Source organism: Pieris rapae, chromosome 1, assembly GCF_905147795.1.
Source record: "Pieris rapae chromosome 1, ilPieRapa1.1, whole genome shotgun sequence".
NCBI classification, from domain to species: Eukaryota; Metazoa; Arthropoda; class Insecta; order Lepidoptera; family Pieridae; genus Pieris; species Pieris rapae.
In genome coordinates, this window is record NC_059509.1 from 5,227,033 (window position 1) to 5,241,403 (window position 14,371).

At 31.4% G+C, this 14,371-nt stretch overlaps 3 protein-coding genes across 11 annotated transcripts in view; all 3 read left to right on the forward strand.

Moving 5' to 3' along the window:
* The window catches only part of LOC110994826 (alpha-catulin), a 52,261-nt gene that overhangs the window by 13,030 nt on the left and 24,860 nt on the right, over positions 1-14,371 (forward strand). The window lies entirely within an intron of this gene.
* On the forward strand, positions 8,054-8,947 carry LOC110994828 (3-oxoacyl-[acyl-carrier-protein] reductase FabG-like). Its single transcript, XM_022261703.2, has one exon. The coding sequence runs from the start codon at positions 8,093-8,095 to the stop codon at positions 8,846-8,848; it is 756 nt and encodes a 251-aa protein (XP_022117395.1). The 5' UTR covers positions 8,054-8,092; the 3' UTR covers positions 8,849-8,947.
* On the forward strand, positions 9,165-10,159 carry LOC110994827 (3-oxoacyl-[acyl-carrier-protein] reductase FabG-like). Its single transcript, XM_022261702.2, has one exon. It carries the CDS (start codon positions 9,271-9,273, stop codon positions 10,027-10,029), a length of 759 nt encoding a protein of 252 aa, XP_022117394.2. The 5' UTR covers positions 9,165-9,270; the 3' UTR covers positions 10,030-10,159.

Below are 14,371 nucleotides of genomic sequence, written 5' to 3' on the forward strand. Positions count from 1 at the left end.
CTTAGGGTCAGATTTTTTTATTAATAACAAGATGCTAGTTCATACGTATATTGTTAGTATAATGAAACTTTTATATATACATCAAAGAGTGGTTCATAATTAGACCGCCGAGTCACCGGCAAAGCCAACATACTCTTAAATTGTCGATCAACGTGTTTATTTAATAAAAGTAATATTCTTGACTGCTACTGTCCCAAGCTACATAAATCTGAGTTTACGACCCATTATTATACAACGACCAAATAATGGAAAACAACTTAAGAAGATGAATACACGACATAGCAATAAGATGTGCTTACTAATAATTTCATTAGACTTTAAAGTTCATAAGAGATTTTATTTAAAAACTAATTTTCTTTAAAGTAAGTTTTTATCTTGCGTTAAAATTATGAAATGTATTAAATTCGCTGGGAACTTTGGTTTTCGAAGGCAATCTAATATTCTTCATATAATATTTATAAGCTAGGTGTAGTGAAACATCTTAGTTTTGTATCAAATATATGACATAAAATTTGAGCGACGCCTGATCGAATTTCCGAACTGTCACGCTGAAAACTGCGTATATTGCGTATCATGTATTCCGATAAATTATACTTCGAGTGTCTCGAGTTTGACACAAAGTGACATGTCTCGTTTGCGATTACATGACGTGTCACTCGACTGATTGGTACAGCCAGCAGATTCGTCAAAATGACACATACTTTAACAAAAAAAAATACGCTTATAGTATTAAAAACTAGCCAATTTTTATAATGGTCAATAAACGTTATGAAACAATACAAGAGGTCCTTGTATGATTTATTAACGTTCAACATGTGACCTATCTGTACTTTTAAAATTACAAATCAACAACTAATGAATTATATTAAGCCTATATTTGTCAACTATAAAGTGATTATTCGGTTATAGTGATTGCTATTAAACATCTTAATAGCAATCACTATAACCGTTTAATAAATAGTTTAGCATAAAGTAGTTTTATTTTATTTATGTTTATGTAAAATTTGCAAGCACATTATATTAAATCATCCTTCAATCTTCTCCTCTATGCCTCTGCTCGTTTTTCTTAAATGGGTCGAAAACAAAGTCATATCCTGCCGTCTTGCCGTCCCTGCCTTTTTTTTAAGTCTAGGAAAAAAGAAGCGCAGGCAAAATCTGATACACTTATATATAAATTTATAACTAGTTGTAACATGTAAAAACTGATCTACGTGCTTTCTTGATACTTTTCTACACGACGAAGGCGACCTGACGCTATTATTATATACACTTGATAAAAATAGACAGATCAAAGAGAAGTTTAGTTTAAATCTGCCAATGATTAAAAAGTATGAGATGGTTTCGAATGTTTGTGTACTTATTTCAAAACTAATGGCAATGGCGCGGAAAACATTCGTAGTGACAAATAATTGTACTCGTTCAGCATTATTTAACGGAAATTAAAACCGGTCCACCGGAGATTCCCTAGTGTCAGCAATTTGTAAGTCCTCAATTCTGGGCCCAGTTTGGAAATGAACAGGAAACACGGTAAATAGAAGAAATTACTTGTCATCCTGTTCCGTTTTATTGGACGTGGAACATGTTCTATTTGTTTCGTTCAGAAGACTTTTATTTTTACACTGACAATTTAATTTTGAGAAATACAGCAGATTGTGACAATATTTTACAGCCAAATTTACATTTTAATTATCTGCTTATCTATCTATAACTGAAATAGAAGATAATTAATAGAAGCTTGTGACATATTATAGTTATATATAATAATAGCAAGCAGCCTTTAAGAAATCGTTAAATCATTGAGTTATATAGTTAGAGGCCATAATTTCCTTACATAGTTTTCTGAAACTTATTACTGTTTAGACTTGTACAAACATATATAAAACACACAAAAAATCAATAATAAAATTAAATACATACCAATTCTAATTAATTACTGGAATTCTTGGAAATATTGACCTCTACCATAGTTCTTAACATAATTAATGTCTTTGGTGTCTTATTTTTCATATTACTATAACAATATATATGTACCTATACATTGCACGTACGTTACGTGAATATCTGAACGTGTCTTTGTAGTATTGGCGGCTCAGTAGTAAAAAACGATTTTATATTTCATCTTAGATAACATAACATCTCTAAGACGTAGCCAAGGGCGTTTTATAGCCCTTAAATCATTACATGTCTCTTAAAACCCCTTTGATGTTCGACGTAAAACTTCGTTTTGTCAGCTCATTTTGTTTTGGCAGGCGATATGATATTGTTTTTCACTATACAGTTTTCTTAGTTGTATAACAAAAACAATAAAACCAAATCTGTGTTAAAAATGGTTACTAAAACTCTTTTTTTAATAAATTTCTTCTTTCTTCAAGTATATTTTAAATTAACACAGTTAAACAATTGTTCATCAAAGCTTAGCCTAAAGTAACAAAATAGAGTTTCAAAGACTGAAATCCATTTACTACAAAGCCGTTTTGTTGCATTCACTTTAATTTGGTGTTTTGCATAATATGTTTTTGTATATATTACCACGAGATTCTTTTTCTTTCTTACCGAAAGGTGTTGGATAAAAAGAAAGTAGTTATTTAGAATATATAACTGAAATTATATCTGTTCTCCTGTACCTGTATTCTCTTTAACATTACGCCAAAACCAATTTAGAATTTTAGGGCTTAGTTATGTAAAACGGAATCTTATTTTTAAAGGTGATTTATAATATATTGACACAGGTGTAAAGGCGAACGACAATTAAAGATAAAACTATAACATAACCATAGTCAATTTATTTTGAACATAAAACAATTCTTAACCCAAAAATTTGAAATAAAATACCTTATAATACTCTTGAGGGATTTCAAGCTTTTTTTGTATCAAGAAGCATTCTGTATTGCGCCAATTGCAACAGACTTCATTCTATTGATATGTCTCGTAATCGCCAATATATCACCTAATAACTGATTGCGCCACATGGAATATTCACAAATTTTACTGTCATATTACCTTTACAACATCTTTGCTATACCTTCATCTTTGATATACCTTCTTGTTTGTGGAATCGCAAATCGCGTACAGAAGAAAAATATTCGTTCAAATCCATCGTATCAGGACTATATATTCAAAACTTAGACTAACAAATTCGATAGTTCAAAATCCCGGCTTTGAAAGAGAAAGATTTATTGTGTTTTCTTTTTATTCTTACTATCATTGTGTTCAATGTAGTAACTTTATAAAATATATTAATCATTTCCGACAAAGCAAACGTACAAAAGACTCGTGTTAGCGGTGTCTGGACAAATTGATGTGGTTTCGTGACTTTGTCGCGGCAAATTGTGGAATAACCAGCATTTTTAATAAATAATTTTCATATTTATTGTTAAGTATTTTAAGATTAAACATCTTTTTAACAGACATCTTTAAACTCAATCATCAAATTAAAGTTATTCTTAAAAGGCCAGCAACGCACTCGCGAGCCCTCTAGCATCGACAGTGTCCATGGGCGGTGGTATCACTGAACATCAGGTGAGCCTCCTGCCTGTTTGCCCCCTGTACTATAAAAATAAAAAAGTTATCTCTTTAAACTCAAGTTAAACTGGAGCATTTTCCACGAAAAAATAAGCGAAAAGTTGGGGCTACGTGAAGTGAATTTTTTAGCTTCCTGTGCTTTTAAATGCATTAAAGTTTGAAGACGGCCAGAGTTTGTGGTCATCTTTGTGTATCGATCGTCGGTGCTTAGCCGCGTCTATAATGCCGGGTCACGCTAGACTAACCTCGCTTATATTAAGATTTGTGTATTTATATTTCATATGAACTTAAGGGACGGTAATACTTCAACGCCACTTACATAAAGTAAATAACTATGAAAATCTGTTTTACTTTTTAAAACAATATTCAGTTACAACAATGTGTTAACGGATTCAAGAGCTTCAATAACGTGGTAAAATTTTGAAATATCAATCACAAACCTAAAAACGTTCCAAATTTAAAAAGGAAAGAAAAATTCCAAATCACCTTGTTCTGCCGCGGTATACGGTCTCATAGATCGCAGTATTGCAATTTGTTAAAGAAGAAATGTCAATAATTTCCCCTGAGACGCCGCACCCGTAGCACTCACAATTTATTACCCGGATTTCAGCTCACTTACGACTATCAGTTGCACTCGTACAGTTTACGTTGCTTTTGAATTAAACGATACAGGACTGAAATTGCACGAATATTTAATTATTTTGTATCAAACGCGAGTGCAGCAATTAGTGAACACTGACTGTTAAAATGTAAACAAACTCTTCCAATTCAAATCTGATGGACTGTGTTTTATAAATAAATATACTATACACAGTATATTTTAATCCTCTACAATATGCAATCTATGCAATACCTAAATCAAAACCTATTTGTTAATTTGCTGTAGTAGTTTGATAAATTTGTAATAAAGAGCCTATATCGTAACTGCATCTATAGAACATTATTTACTCAAGTGATGAAACTTAGACAACAGTCTAAGTTAGGGAACAGCCTGAGTTGGAATATACTTGATTAAAATCATCGACATGATACCGTAGTTCCAAGTACATAATTCCCAAGAAACATGTATCCTTATGAAGCCTAAATAAATATAGTAATGTTTTATTAAAAATACCAAATACCAAATACCAATAATATAAAAAATAAAAAAAGTATCCAGATTCCACGATGATACTAAAAGTAAATTTAAAAAAATGTTTAAATTCAGAATACATTTAAAAACCGGTTTCGAGCTTTACCCGTCGACTGGGCAATTAATCGCCAGTCATCTTGAATCGACGTTGGTTTGTGGTTGATTAATAGCCAATTGAGCATCCGTTACATTGGCATGCGCCATCATGAATACAAAATATGCATATTCTAGCTTTCATAAGAGCTTTTATGGTTACGTAAGTTAAAAGAAATGTTATTTCTTACCTTTCATAGATACTCTGTTCACATATACCAGGAACAGTAGGGAAGAGTAGGTATTATGAGAAACTTTTGTTTTCAAGAACTAAAGGAGAGCTTTATTTGCAACGCTAAAGGGAAGCACTTATAAAATATATATGCTTAATGCAATCTTTTTCTGATATTTTATTTATTATTACAAATTCATGTGAAATTACGATAAACATATTGCGTAAACATTTTCGTGAGCTATTGACACAAAGCTGTTAAAGTTACACTCAACGTAAACTACTATGCGTACCATTTACATACATGTAAATTGTAACTGTCCGATATGACATTTGAATATATTAGGATAACCTGTAGATAGAAATAAGCAATGTAACTTTATATGTTACAGACATCATCATCAGCCTCAGTGATGTTGAACATATTTTCAGTTCCTCTATTTACACGAATAGAGTAAAAAATGGCTGTATGACCGCAATTAACACGTGGCCATGCAGTAAAGGAAAAGTGTAAGATAAATAAATACTGTGAAGGAACCATCATGTTTAAGAATAAAAACTGAAAACCCGACGTTGTGTTTCAGGTACTGATCGCCTACTTGCCTATAATGAGAAATACTGGTTGTAGCCCCATTAATGTTATTCTTTGATTATATAATTTACTTTTTGTTAAAACAGTGCATTACCGCTAATTACCACAAGAAAAGGGTGTGTTAGTAAGATCATTTTCCAAACAAGCAATATAAGCTAAAATTGAGGCAAACATTATTAGAACTTGCTAAAGGGACTTTCATTAGATTGAACGACAATTAAAAAAATTGATACAAGCTGCTTTAAGGATTTCATCACCTCCTTGATCTCAATAGATTTTTTATCTGCAAAAACTTTCTTCTCTATGATATATCGTAACTAATTAAAGAAAATATCAAGCGGTCCACTAATAGTCCATTACTTTCGAAGATGTTAGAACATTACGCTATATTAGGAGCATTTGGAACACGAACAAGAAACCTCGATAAGGAACATTAACCGCGTCGGATCATACTAAGTTTTAATCACCAATTTGAGTTACTGCCGTAACATTTCTTATCCACATTATTACACTTATATAAATAAAGTTACATCCAGTAGCGATACAGCCCTTTAGGAGACTGTAGGTACGATTTAGCTTTATATATCTGCATCTGTTTAATGCTGTTGCATTGTTGAAAGTGATTCTTTATCGGAAATACTTTGAGTCTTACCAGCATGTTTTCTTGACAACAATCCTTTGTCACGAGCGAGTTTAATCTGCGCATAGGAAAATTTGAAATGTTACCCACGGTTAGGCAACCCCACGAGAGTTGAGTTTCCATTACGGTAACAATAATGTAAAAAATAAATTTTGCCCTGAATGGAATCCAGGCTTCCGGGTTCGATGCATTAAATAAACCACGAGTTACAGAGGCGGTGTAATAATGAATGCAATTAAAATTATATATTTTTTAACTTAAACGAAAGTATGACAGAAAAAACAAATGAAGGTAATGGAACCGAGCACGATGCCTCGTCTCTTAGAAAAAAGTAGGCCAAGATACTCTTTGTTTGAGTAATGTGCTGAAATAACAGCCAATTTCTATTATCATCTTATTCTTAGTACTCATAATGTATTCTTTTGTTAATGAATACTGTTTTATTAATAATTTGATTTAATTTAAGTCGTAGATCCATGGAATACAATTTTATATGAAGTGAGCAAAGACAGGTAATGCTGTGGAAATATTTAATTATATGTATTATCTTGTAACCGATGTAAAATAAGCTAATCGTTATGTATAGGCTTGTTTAATCACATTCTGTTCTGTTAAGATACTATGTACGTATGTACCATTTTAACTACAATGTAAAGAGGACGGAACCTTTATTATTTTAACAACATAATGCTACTCAAATCGATTAACCCATTTTGTTTATTGGTTGCGCAATTATCACAAGTTCATGACCGCATCGTTCTTGAGGATCTTTATGGCTGCCCTCTCCCAAATGTAGGTAAGATGACTGTATCTGGCAAAGTGCCACGACATGACGGCGGCACTCTTACAGACACACTTTAAAATAACATAGCTTATGGCTGATATTTAACGACTTTCTAAATGGCTTAATATGGGCAAATGGATTTAAATTAGATAGTTATCTTAAGTTTTTCTTAAATGTTGTTTACTACTACCCAACCTTTACGCCTAATGCGTAGTCCATTGTAATTTCAAACGTACGGGACATTACATTAAATGTCCACTAGCAAAACAAAAAACATGGTACTATCTTGCCTGTGCCTCTCGCACACATGTAATATTTGCTTCGAATTTTTACTTTTAAGGAAGTAGACGTCAATTATTCAAGTGGCTTCAGGAAGTTAAAATATAATTTATTCCAGAAAGACTTTCTAAACTTTGCGGAATATATACGAAAGGAAATTAAATTTCCAAATAGGCTCGCTTTCGTTTGTAAGAGCGGGAAAGATACAATTTTAAACAAAGAATCAGGATGCTTGGTTTTGAACATAAAACAATAGAAGTGTCTGCTTCTTATTACTTTCACAAACATCTATAATCTATTTTCGGGGAGTATTGAAGTTATCTAAGTGGTAAATGGTTATTTAATTTTTAGTTCAAATATGTACGTCAATGCAATTATTTTATAAATTTATCTCTTATAAAGGAAATTGGTCTTTTGCTATCATCATAATCGCTTCAATCTGACCGAGTTATGTGATTGATAATGATGATATATTATCTGAGATATTTACCTATAAAGTTTTTTCAACTTTTGCGTTTAAATAAACGCAGAAATAGTCATTTATAGTAATTTATAATCAATAATTATAAATTACTCGTTAACAGGTGACAATGAATTTGCCGAAGTCAAATTAAAATTATTTAAAGTCATCACGTATGAAGATGAATAATATAGATAATATGTAAATGTCCTACATAAGTAATTATATTCGAGGATAACAATTCACGTTTTATTTTCATTTTATCACTTTAGTAACTAAACGAACGCGCATTTAAAAGCAAAACGTGCGATATTAAATACCTTTTTATTATACGTATATTAATTTACAGTTTATTATATTCAAGATACTTGGTGTTGTAATTAGTATTGTTTATAATTTCTTGATATACATAGTAAAAATGAGTTTCGTAAATAAAACTGTGTTAGTCACAGGAGCCAGTTCAGGCATTGGAGCGGCAACTGCTATTGAATTTGCAAAAGAAGGCGCTACTGTCGCATTAGTTGGAAGAAATGAAAAGAAGCTCTTGAAAATCGCGGAACAAATAGATCAGATTGGAGCAAAGTATTTAGTAATCAAGGCAGATGTAAGTGAAGATCAAGATACAAAACGTATAATAGAAGAGGTAATAAGGAAGCTTAGTAAATTGGATGTATTAGTTAACAATGCAGGTCTTATTACATTTGGTAGTATTTTAGATGGAAGAATATTAGAAGCATTTGACTCTGTGATGAAAGTAAATATTCGAGCTCATATCAATATTACTAATTTAGCTGCTCCACACTTAATTAAATCAAAAGGAAATATTGTAAACGTATCTAGTGTAGTGGGAACACAAACAGGGACAATAGGTATGACTCCATACTGCATCACGAAAGCTGCATTAAGTCATTTTTCACGATGTGCAGCTTTTGAATTAGCCGAAAAAGGTGTTAGAGTCAATACGGTTAGCCCTGGACCTGTAGCAACGGATATTTTGGAAAATGCAGGTCTTGGTTCCACTAAAATGGAAGATGTTCTTCCTGAAACTCCACTTAAGAGAGTATCAGATTCGGTTGAAGTTGCGAATGTCATTCTTTTTCTAGCAAGCGCCAAAGCAAATGGTATAACCGGTTCGGAATATATTATTGATAATGGATGGAGTGTTAAGAATTAATTTAATACTTTACTTTAGATTTGGTATCGAGTAAGCAAACACACACAACATATTATACAATTTAACATAAAAATAAATTTATACTGAAATTATATGTATATTTCTTTTTAATAATTCCGAATTTTCGATAATAATGTAAATTGAAATACGAAGTACCTACAACATTTTTATTATTGTACAATATATATTTATTATACTTAATATTATAATCATAGAAAAATTGTGTTTCTTCGTCAATATTACTTAAATAATCAAAGTATATGCTACATTCACAATAATCTTTGCCAAATTATTTATCATCGTAAAAATTAATTAGATAATAATATTTTGATAACATATTAGAAAATAATACATATAAACAAGCAATTATGTCACGACTGCAATAGTATCTTTTTGACTGTCTTACTAACAATAAGAAAATAATGATTTTTAGTAATAAAGTGGTGTTAGTAACAGGAGCTAGTTCTGGTATAGGAGCAGCTACAGCAATTGAATTTGCAAAAGAAGGTGCTATCGTAGCAATAGTAGCAAGAAATGAAGAAAAATTAAATAAGATTGCACATGAAATCGAAAAGGTTGGACAAAAACCTCTCATTTTAAAATCAGATATAAGCGATGACAACGAGGCCAAAAATTTGTTAGAGCAAGTGATAACAAAATTGGGAAAATTAGATATCCTTGTTAACAACGCAGGCTTGACAAGATTCGGAAGTATTTTAGAAGGAAACATACTACAATCGTACGATGAGATTATGAAGGTTAATGTTAGGGCTCATATCAATATTACAACTTTGGCTGCTCCGTATTTAATAAAAACTCAAGGAAATATTGTAAATATCTCCAGCGTGGCTGGCAAAATACTTCCATCATATTCATCAATGATTTCCTATCACATATCAAAGGCAGCATTGACTCATTTCTCTCGATGCGCAGCTCTTGAATTGGCAAGTAAAGGGGTGAGGGTTAACATCGTGAGTCCAGGACCTGTAAAAACAGACCTGCTGGAGAACGCTGGTGTTGGCTTTTTGAAATTTGAAGATGTATCTGATGACGCTCCACTGAAACGTGTATCCGAATCCGTCGAGGTGGCAGATATTGTATTATTTTTAGCAAGCAATAAAGCCAAGGGAATCACTGGCTCTGAATACGTTGCTGATAATGGCTGGTGTTTACGGAGTTAAACAAATTAGCAGATAGCAATTTTTTTATAATTCTTTGAGCACAAATTTCTTTAAGAACTAATCAATTATGAGAGTGTTAATTTGGTTTATCTGATTCTGTTATTTAGCAATATATATTTTGTTTTAGTTATTTTCTTTATTTTATGCTGATGGGTTAATTTAGAGCAATAATTTTAATTATACACATCACTTTGTTAGCAAGCGTCGCATAGCCGGGGGGCATCATTACCGGTCTCTCGTTATTGTAACACGAGTTCCTATCTCATCTCGCGGAACTTACTTTTCAAGTACTGATATAAGGTTTAGACTTTTTTTTTACTACTATTAAACTATTAGTAACTACCTGTAGTTATATTAAAAGTTTTATAATAATGAAGATGTGAAAATCTTTACATAATATATTTCATTGTTTTTGCATTCCAATTAAGCTCATAACGCGCCTTACCAATAATCTTTCTTTCTATCTTTTAACAATTATCGTATCATCAGGTAGCCAATCCGAGACCTCCATATTACTTAATATTACGGTATCAACGATTGTTGTCAACGAATTTTTATCAACGAGTCCTTGCATACCCAACTACATATGGACAAAGTCATGAAATCACTAAAATACCACATACTAAGAAAACATAACGTAGTTTTCGATTTAGCTTAGGTAGTTTTAAATTCAAAGATAAATAAATGATAGACTAAAAAGTGTTTTCACAAGCATACAAGTAGATAATCTGTGAGATCAGACTTCGTTTAATTTCATGCTGAGTACATGTGTAATCAGCAATCCTCGAGTCTACAAAGGAATAAAAACGGGCTTCAGGTGTGCAGTGAGTGCTCACGATGCGAATTCTTTCTATACGAAAAGACGCTTATGCTTGAATTATACTGGGATAGTTTAAATGGGGATCTCTCTGTCGGATATTCATTCCAAGTAAGATAAAAAGGTTTATGTCTACTACATTGTGAGCTTATTTGTGATCATGTAGTTCCATAAACTTTAAAATAATGCTTACTGTTTTAGTGCCTGATGCATTGGTATTTTAAATACCTTTCTTGTATTGGTAAAGCAAATGTAGGGCAATTCTTTTAATAACAATGTCATTTAAATAAAAATGAAGAAATGCGCTTCGATAATAGCTATGTATTGTAGTATTTCACTTATTGATTTTATACCTTACCTTCATGTAAAAAATTAGTTGTATGTAAAAAAGTACTTGCCACGCCATGCCGTGTACTTTTTTCTCAGTAAATACTAAGTATGAGGATATAAATAATATCCTTAGAGCTGTTTCTGGCGTGTGTTCATGGGAGGCGGTTTCCGTCGTCCATACTTAACAGACTCGTGCCCGTTTGCCCCCGGTTCTATATAAATAAACTATAGCTCTGATACTCTTAATAAATTTTCATCGATTACATTTAAATCGAAAAGTTGTGAAACCAAAAACTAAATTTAGAAGAAACCAATTTTAATGAATAATTTTGGTATTATAAATTCCAGTCCGCATAATTAAGGGGTGGCGCCGCATTAATCCGAGTGAGGGGGATGCTAAATAAAGTAGAAGTCTCATTAAGTGAGCCATTCAGACCATCTATCACCCAATAATCATCAACTTGTGGCTAGCGTGAACTTCGCAATCATTGACTTTTTATATAATTAATTGCAGTGATCTAAAGTCTTTCGCAAATAAAAGTCTGCAAATTCCGATTATCTATATTTGCAATCTTTAAAAAAACAATTTGGTGATATATATATTTTTTTTCTTTCACATGATATTAAATGATGTATTCTATATATATTATATATTATATTAATAATGTATGTTTTTCATAACAAATATCAGGTAAGTAGAGCGTGTAAGAAACAAAAACCAAAATATGAAATTTTGCGTCTTGCTTGAAACGATTAACATCGAAACGTATTCATTCATATTATGAGAGATAAGATAAAACACTGACATTATCTCCTCTTTACCGTTAAAAATTAAATCCATACAAAGCGAAAGTACACAAAATTAAAGTGGAAATATACGGGTCGCAGATAAAAGCGTAATAGCGAGCTTACGAAACTTTGAAACTTCAGCAAGAGAATGGTAATTATTCCGTCTCTGTCACTTCCATTCACAAACAGTCGCATTGTTACATTTATTTCGCTAAGATTAAACTCACTACTATCAAAAATGAAATTTACTGAATCTGTATGTATGGTATTCTAGTCATATGCGTGAGGAAATTCTACGTACTTTAGTTAGTTCTAGTTCTTTTATTGTCTATGCTTCGGTCCGTATACGGCATTTTTCATTAGGTAACATGTTCTATTCAAATGTGTATGTAGCAATTAAAAAGTTTATATAATCCATATATAAACCATAAGAGGCTTATTTTCTTTTGTATAGTTAGCCAGTGTGTTTTCCTGAGTCCTGAGTGTTTAAAATAAGTTCACAAGATACCTACTGATATCCTATATATAATACTAATTTATCTTTCCATCAGTTATTCTGTAATCATCATTATCGGTCACTGAATATTGTTAGATATAAAAAATTGGAAAACAATATTAATACTGTTTAGATTGAAACAAATCTGTATTTTTTCATATAGGGTACATACAGTATAACAGAATAAATAAGAATACTAAACATACTAACGTTCTCAAATCAAAGACCAGAATTGACAAGAATCTATCCACGGAGCATTTTAATCGCCCAGTTTAATTTGACAAGAAATTTGAAGTAATCAAAACAACAGCATCTGCACAGAATAAACGTTTTCAGCATGTAAAACAAGTTATAAAGACTGACTACAATCCTTATATATCTAATAAATTTACACAGATTGAATCCCGTCTAGGGAATGTCCCAGATTCCCGATTCAAATACGATTGAAATAAATCGACAAATCGTAGTCACAATTGAGATTGAACAAGCTTCGATTAAACAAAATAATACAAAAAGCAATGCATTCTTTCCATTCGGTTCTATTTTTTACGAAACTTGTAAGTCGCCTTCAAGGTTTTAGTTTTCTTTTACAAATTGATTAAATTGTGACACGTTTACTAAAACTGAGATTTGACGGTATTATAGTTTATTCAAGATTACATAGTTTATTTTAGCGGATTAATTCAGATATGTGTAATATTATTGGTGTAGCGCTAAATGTAACTTCGTAGTGCCCACAATTCTAAATTTGTTGTGTTACGTAAACAACATATCATTCCTAAATACGTTAGTTCGGTTTCCTGATGAAAGCTATTGGATATAATGTGCGCTTATAGATTTATATACGACGAGTCTTCAGTGCGTGACCCATGGTCGTAGGTTCGAATCCCGGTTGTACATGAATGGATTTTATTCTATATATACTCGTATAATCATATAAAGGAAGAAACCAGAATTTGTCGACTACAAGACAAAAGACTAACCACTTACTTGTCTATGAAAAATAAATATCAGATAAACAAATATGTTTGAGGCCAATATCTATATAGGGTTGCGCATATTGTTATTATTAGTATGTTTACCAGGTATATATAAAAAATATAGATACAACTAAAAATTAAATATGAATGAATTCTAAAAATTTAATACGGCACGGGTTGTTAAATGTATCTTCATACTAATTAAATTACTTAATGCTAATCAATATATAATAGTGGACAGTATTTATTTAATTTAATATTGCTCAATGTTTTGAATAATTGACAGAGAAAGAAAGAAAGGAATCGGCACAGTACCTTCAACCTTGTGGCTGGATTCTTTCATCTTTAAACTAATTAGTTTTAACACTTCACAGAAGTAGAAGAAGAAACAGCACTGTATAAAATTGTTTATAACAAACAGTAAATTTAAAATTTATAAGTTTTAAAGAAAGCGGTGCGAGCGTAGGATGGGATTATAGGTGTGACGAGATAGATGCGTCTAGGAAAATTACGATGGATATATTGAGCAACTATTAATATAAATGCGAATTCGGCGCCACCAACAACAGGGATGTAGCTTATTATACGAATAATAAATTACTCTTAAAACAAATTTATTATTCGTTGCTATAATTCGATAAATCATATTTATAGCATATTTTTAAAATGTTGTCTCTATTCATTAAAACATAATCGAGTTACTATATTCAAGTTCGCATAGTTGCATAATGTTTACTTTACATTGCTTTGTTTACTGACTTTGTATATGTAAATAAAACATACAATCCTTTTAAAAAAAAATTTTAATTATTAAATTTTATGGTTAGTTATTAGGTATATTAGAATTACTATTAATATGTAAGATTTTTGTTCAATAAATAAATATATAAATATCCTATATTCTTACATACGTCTAATGTGCAAAGGTGA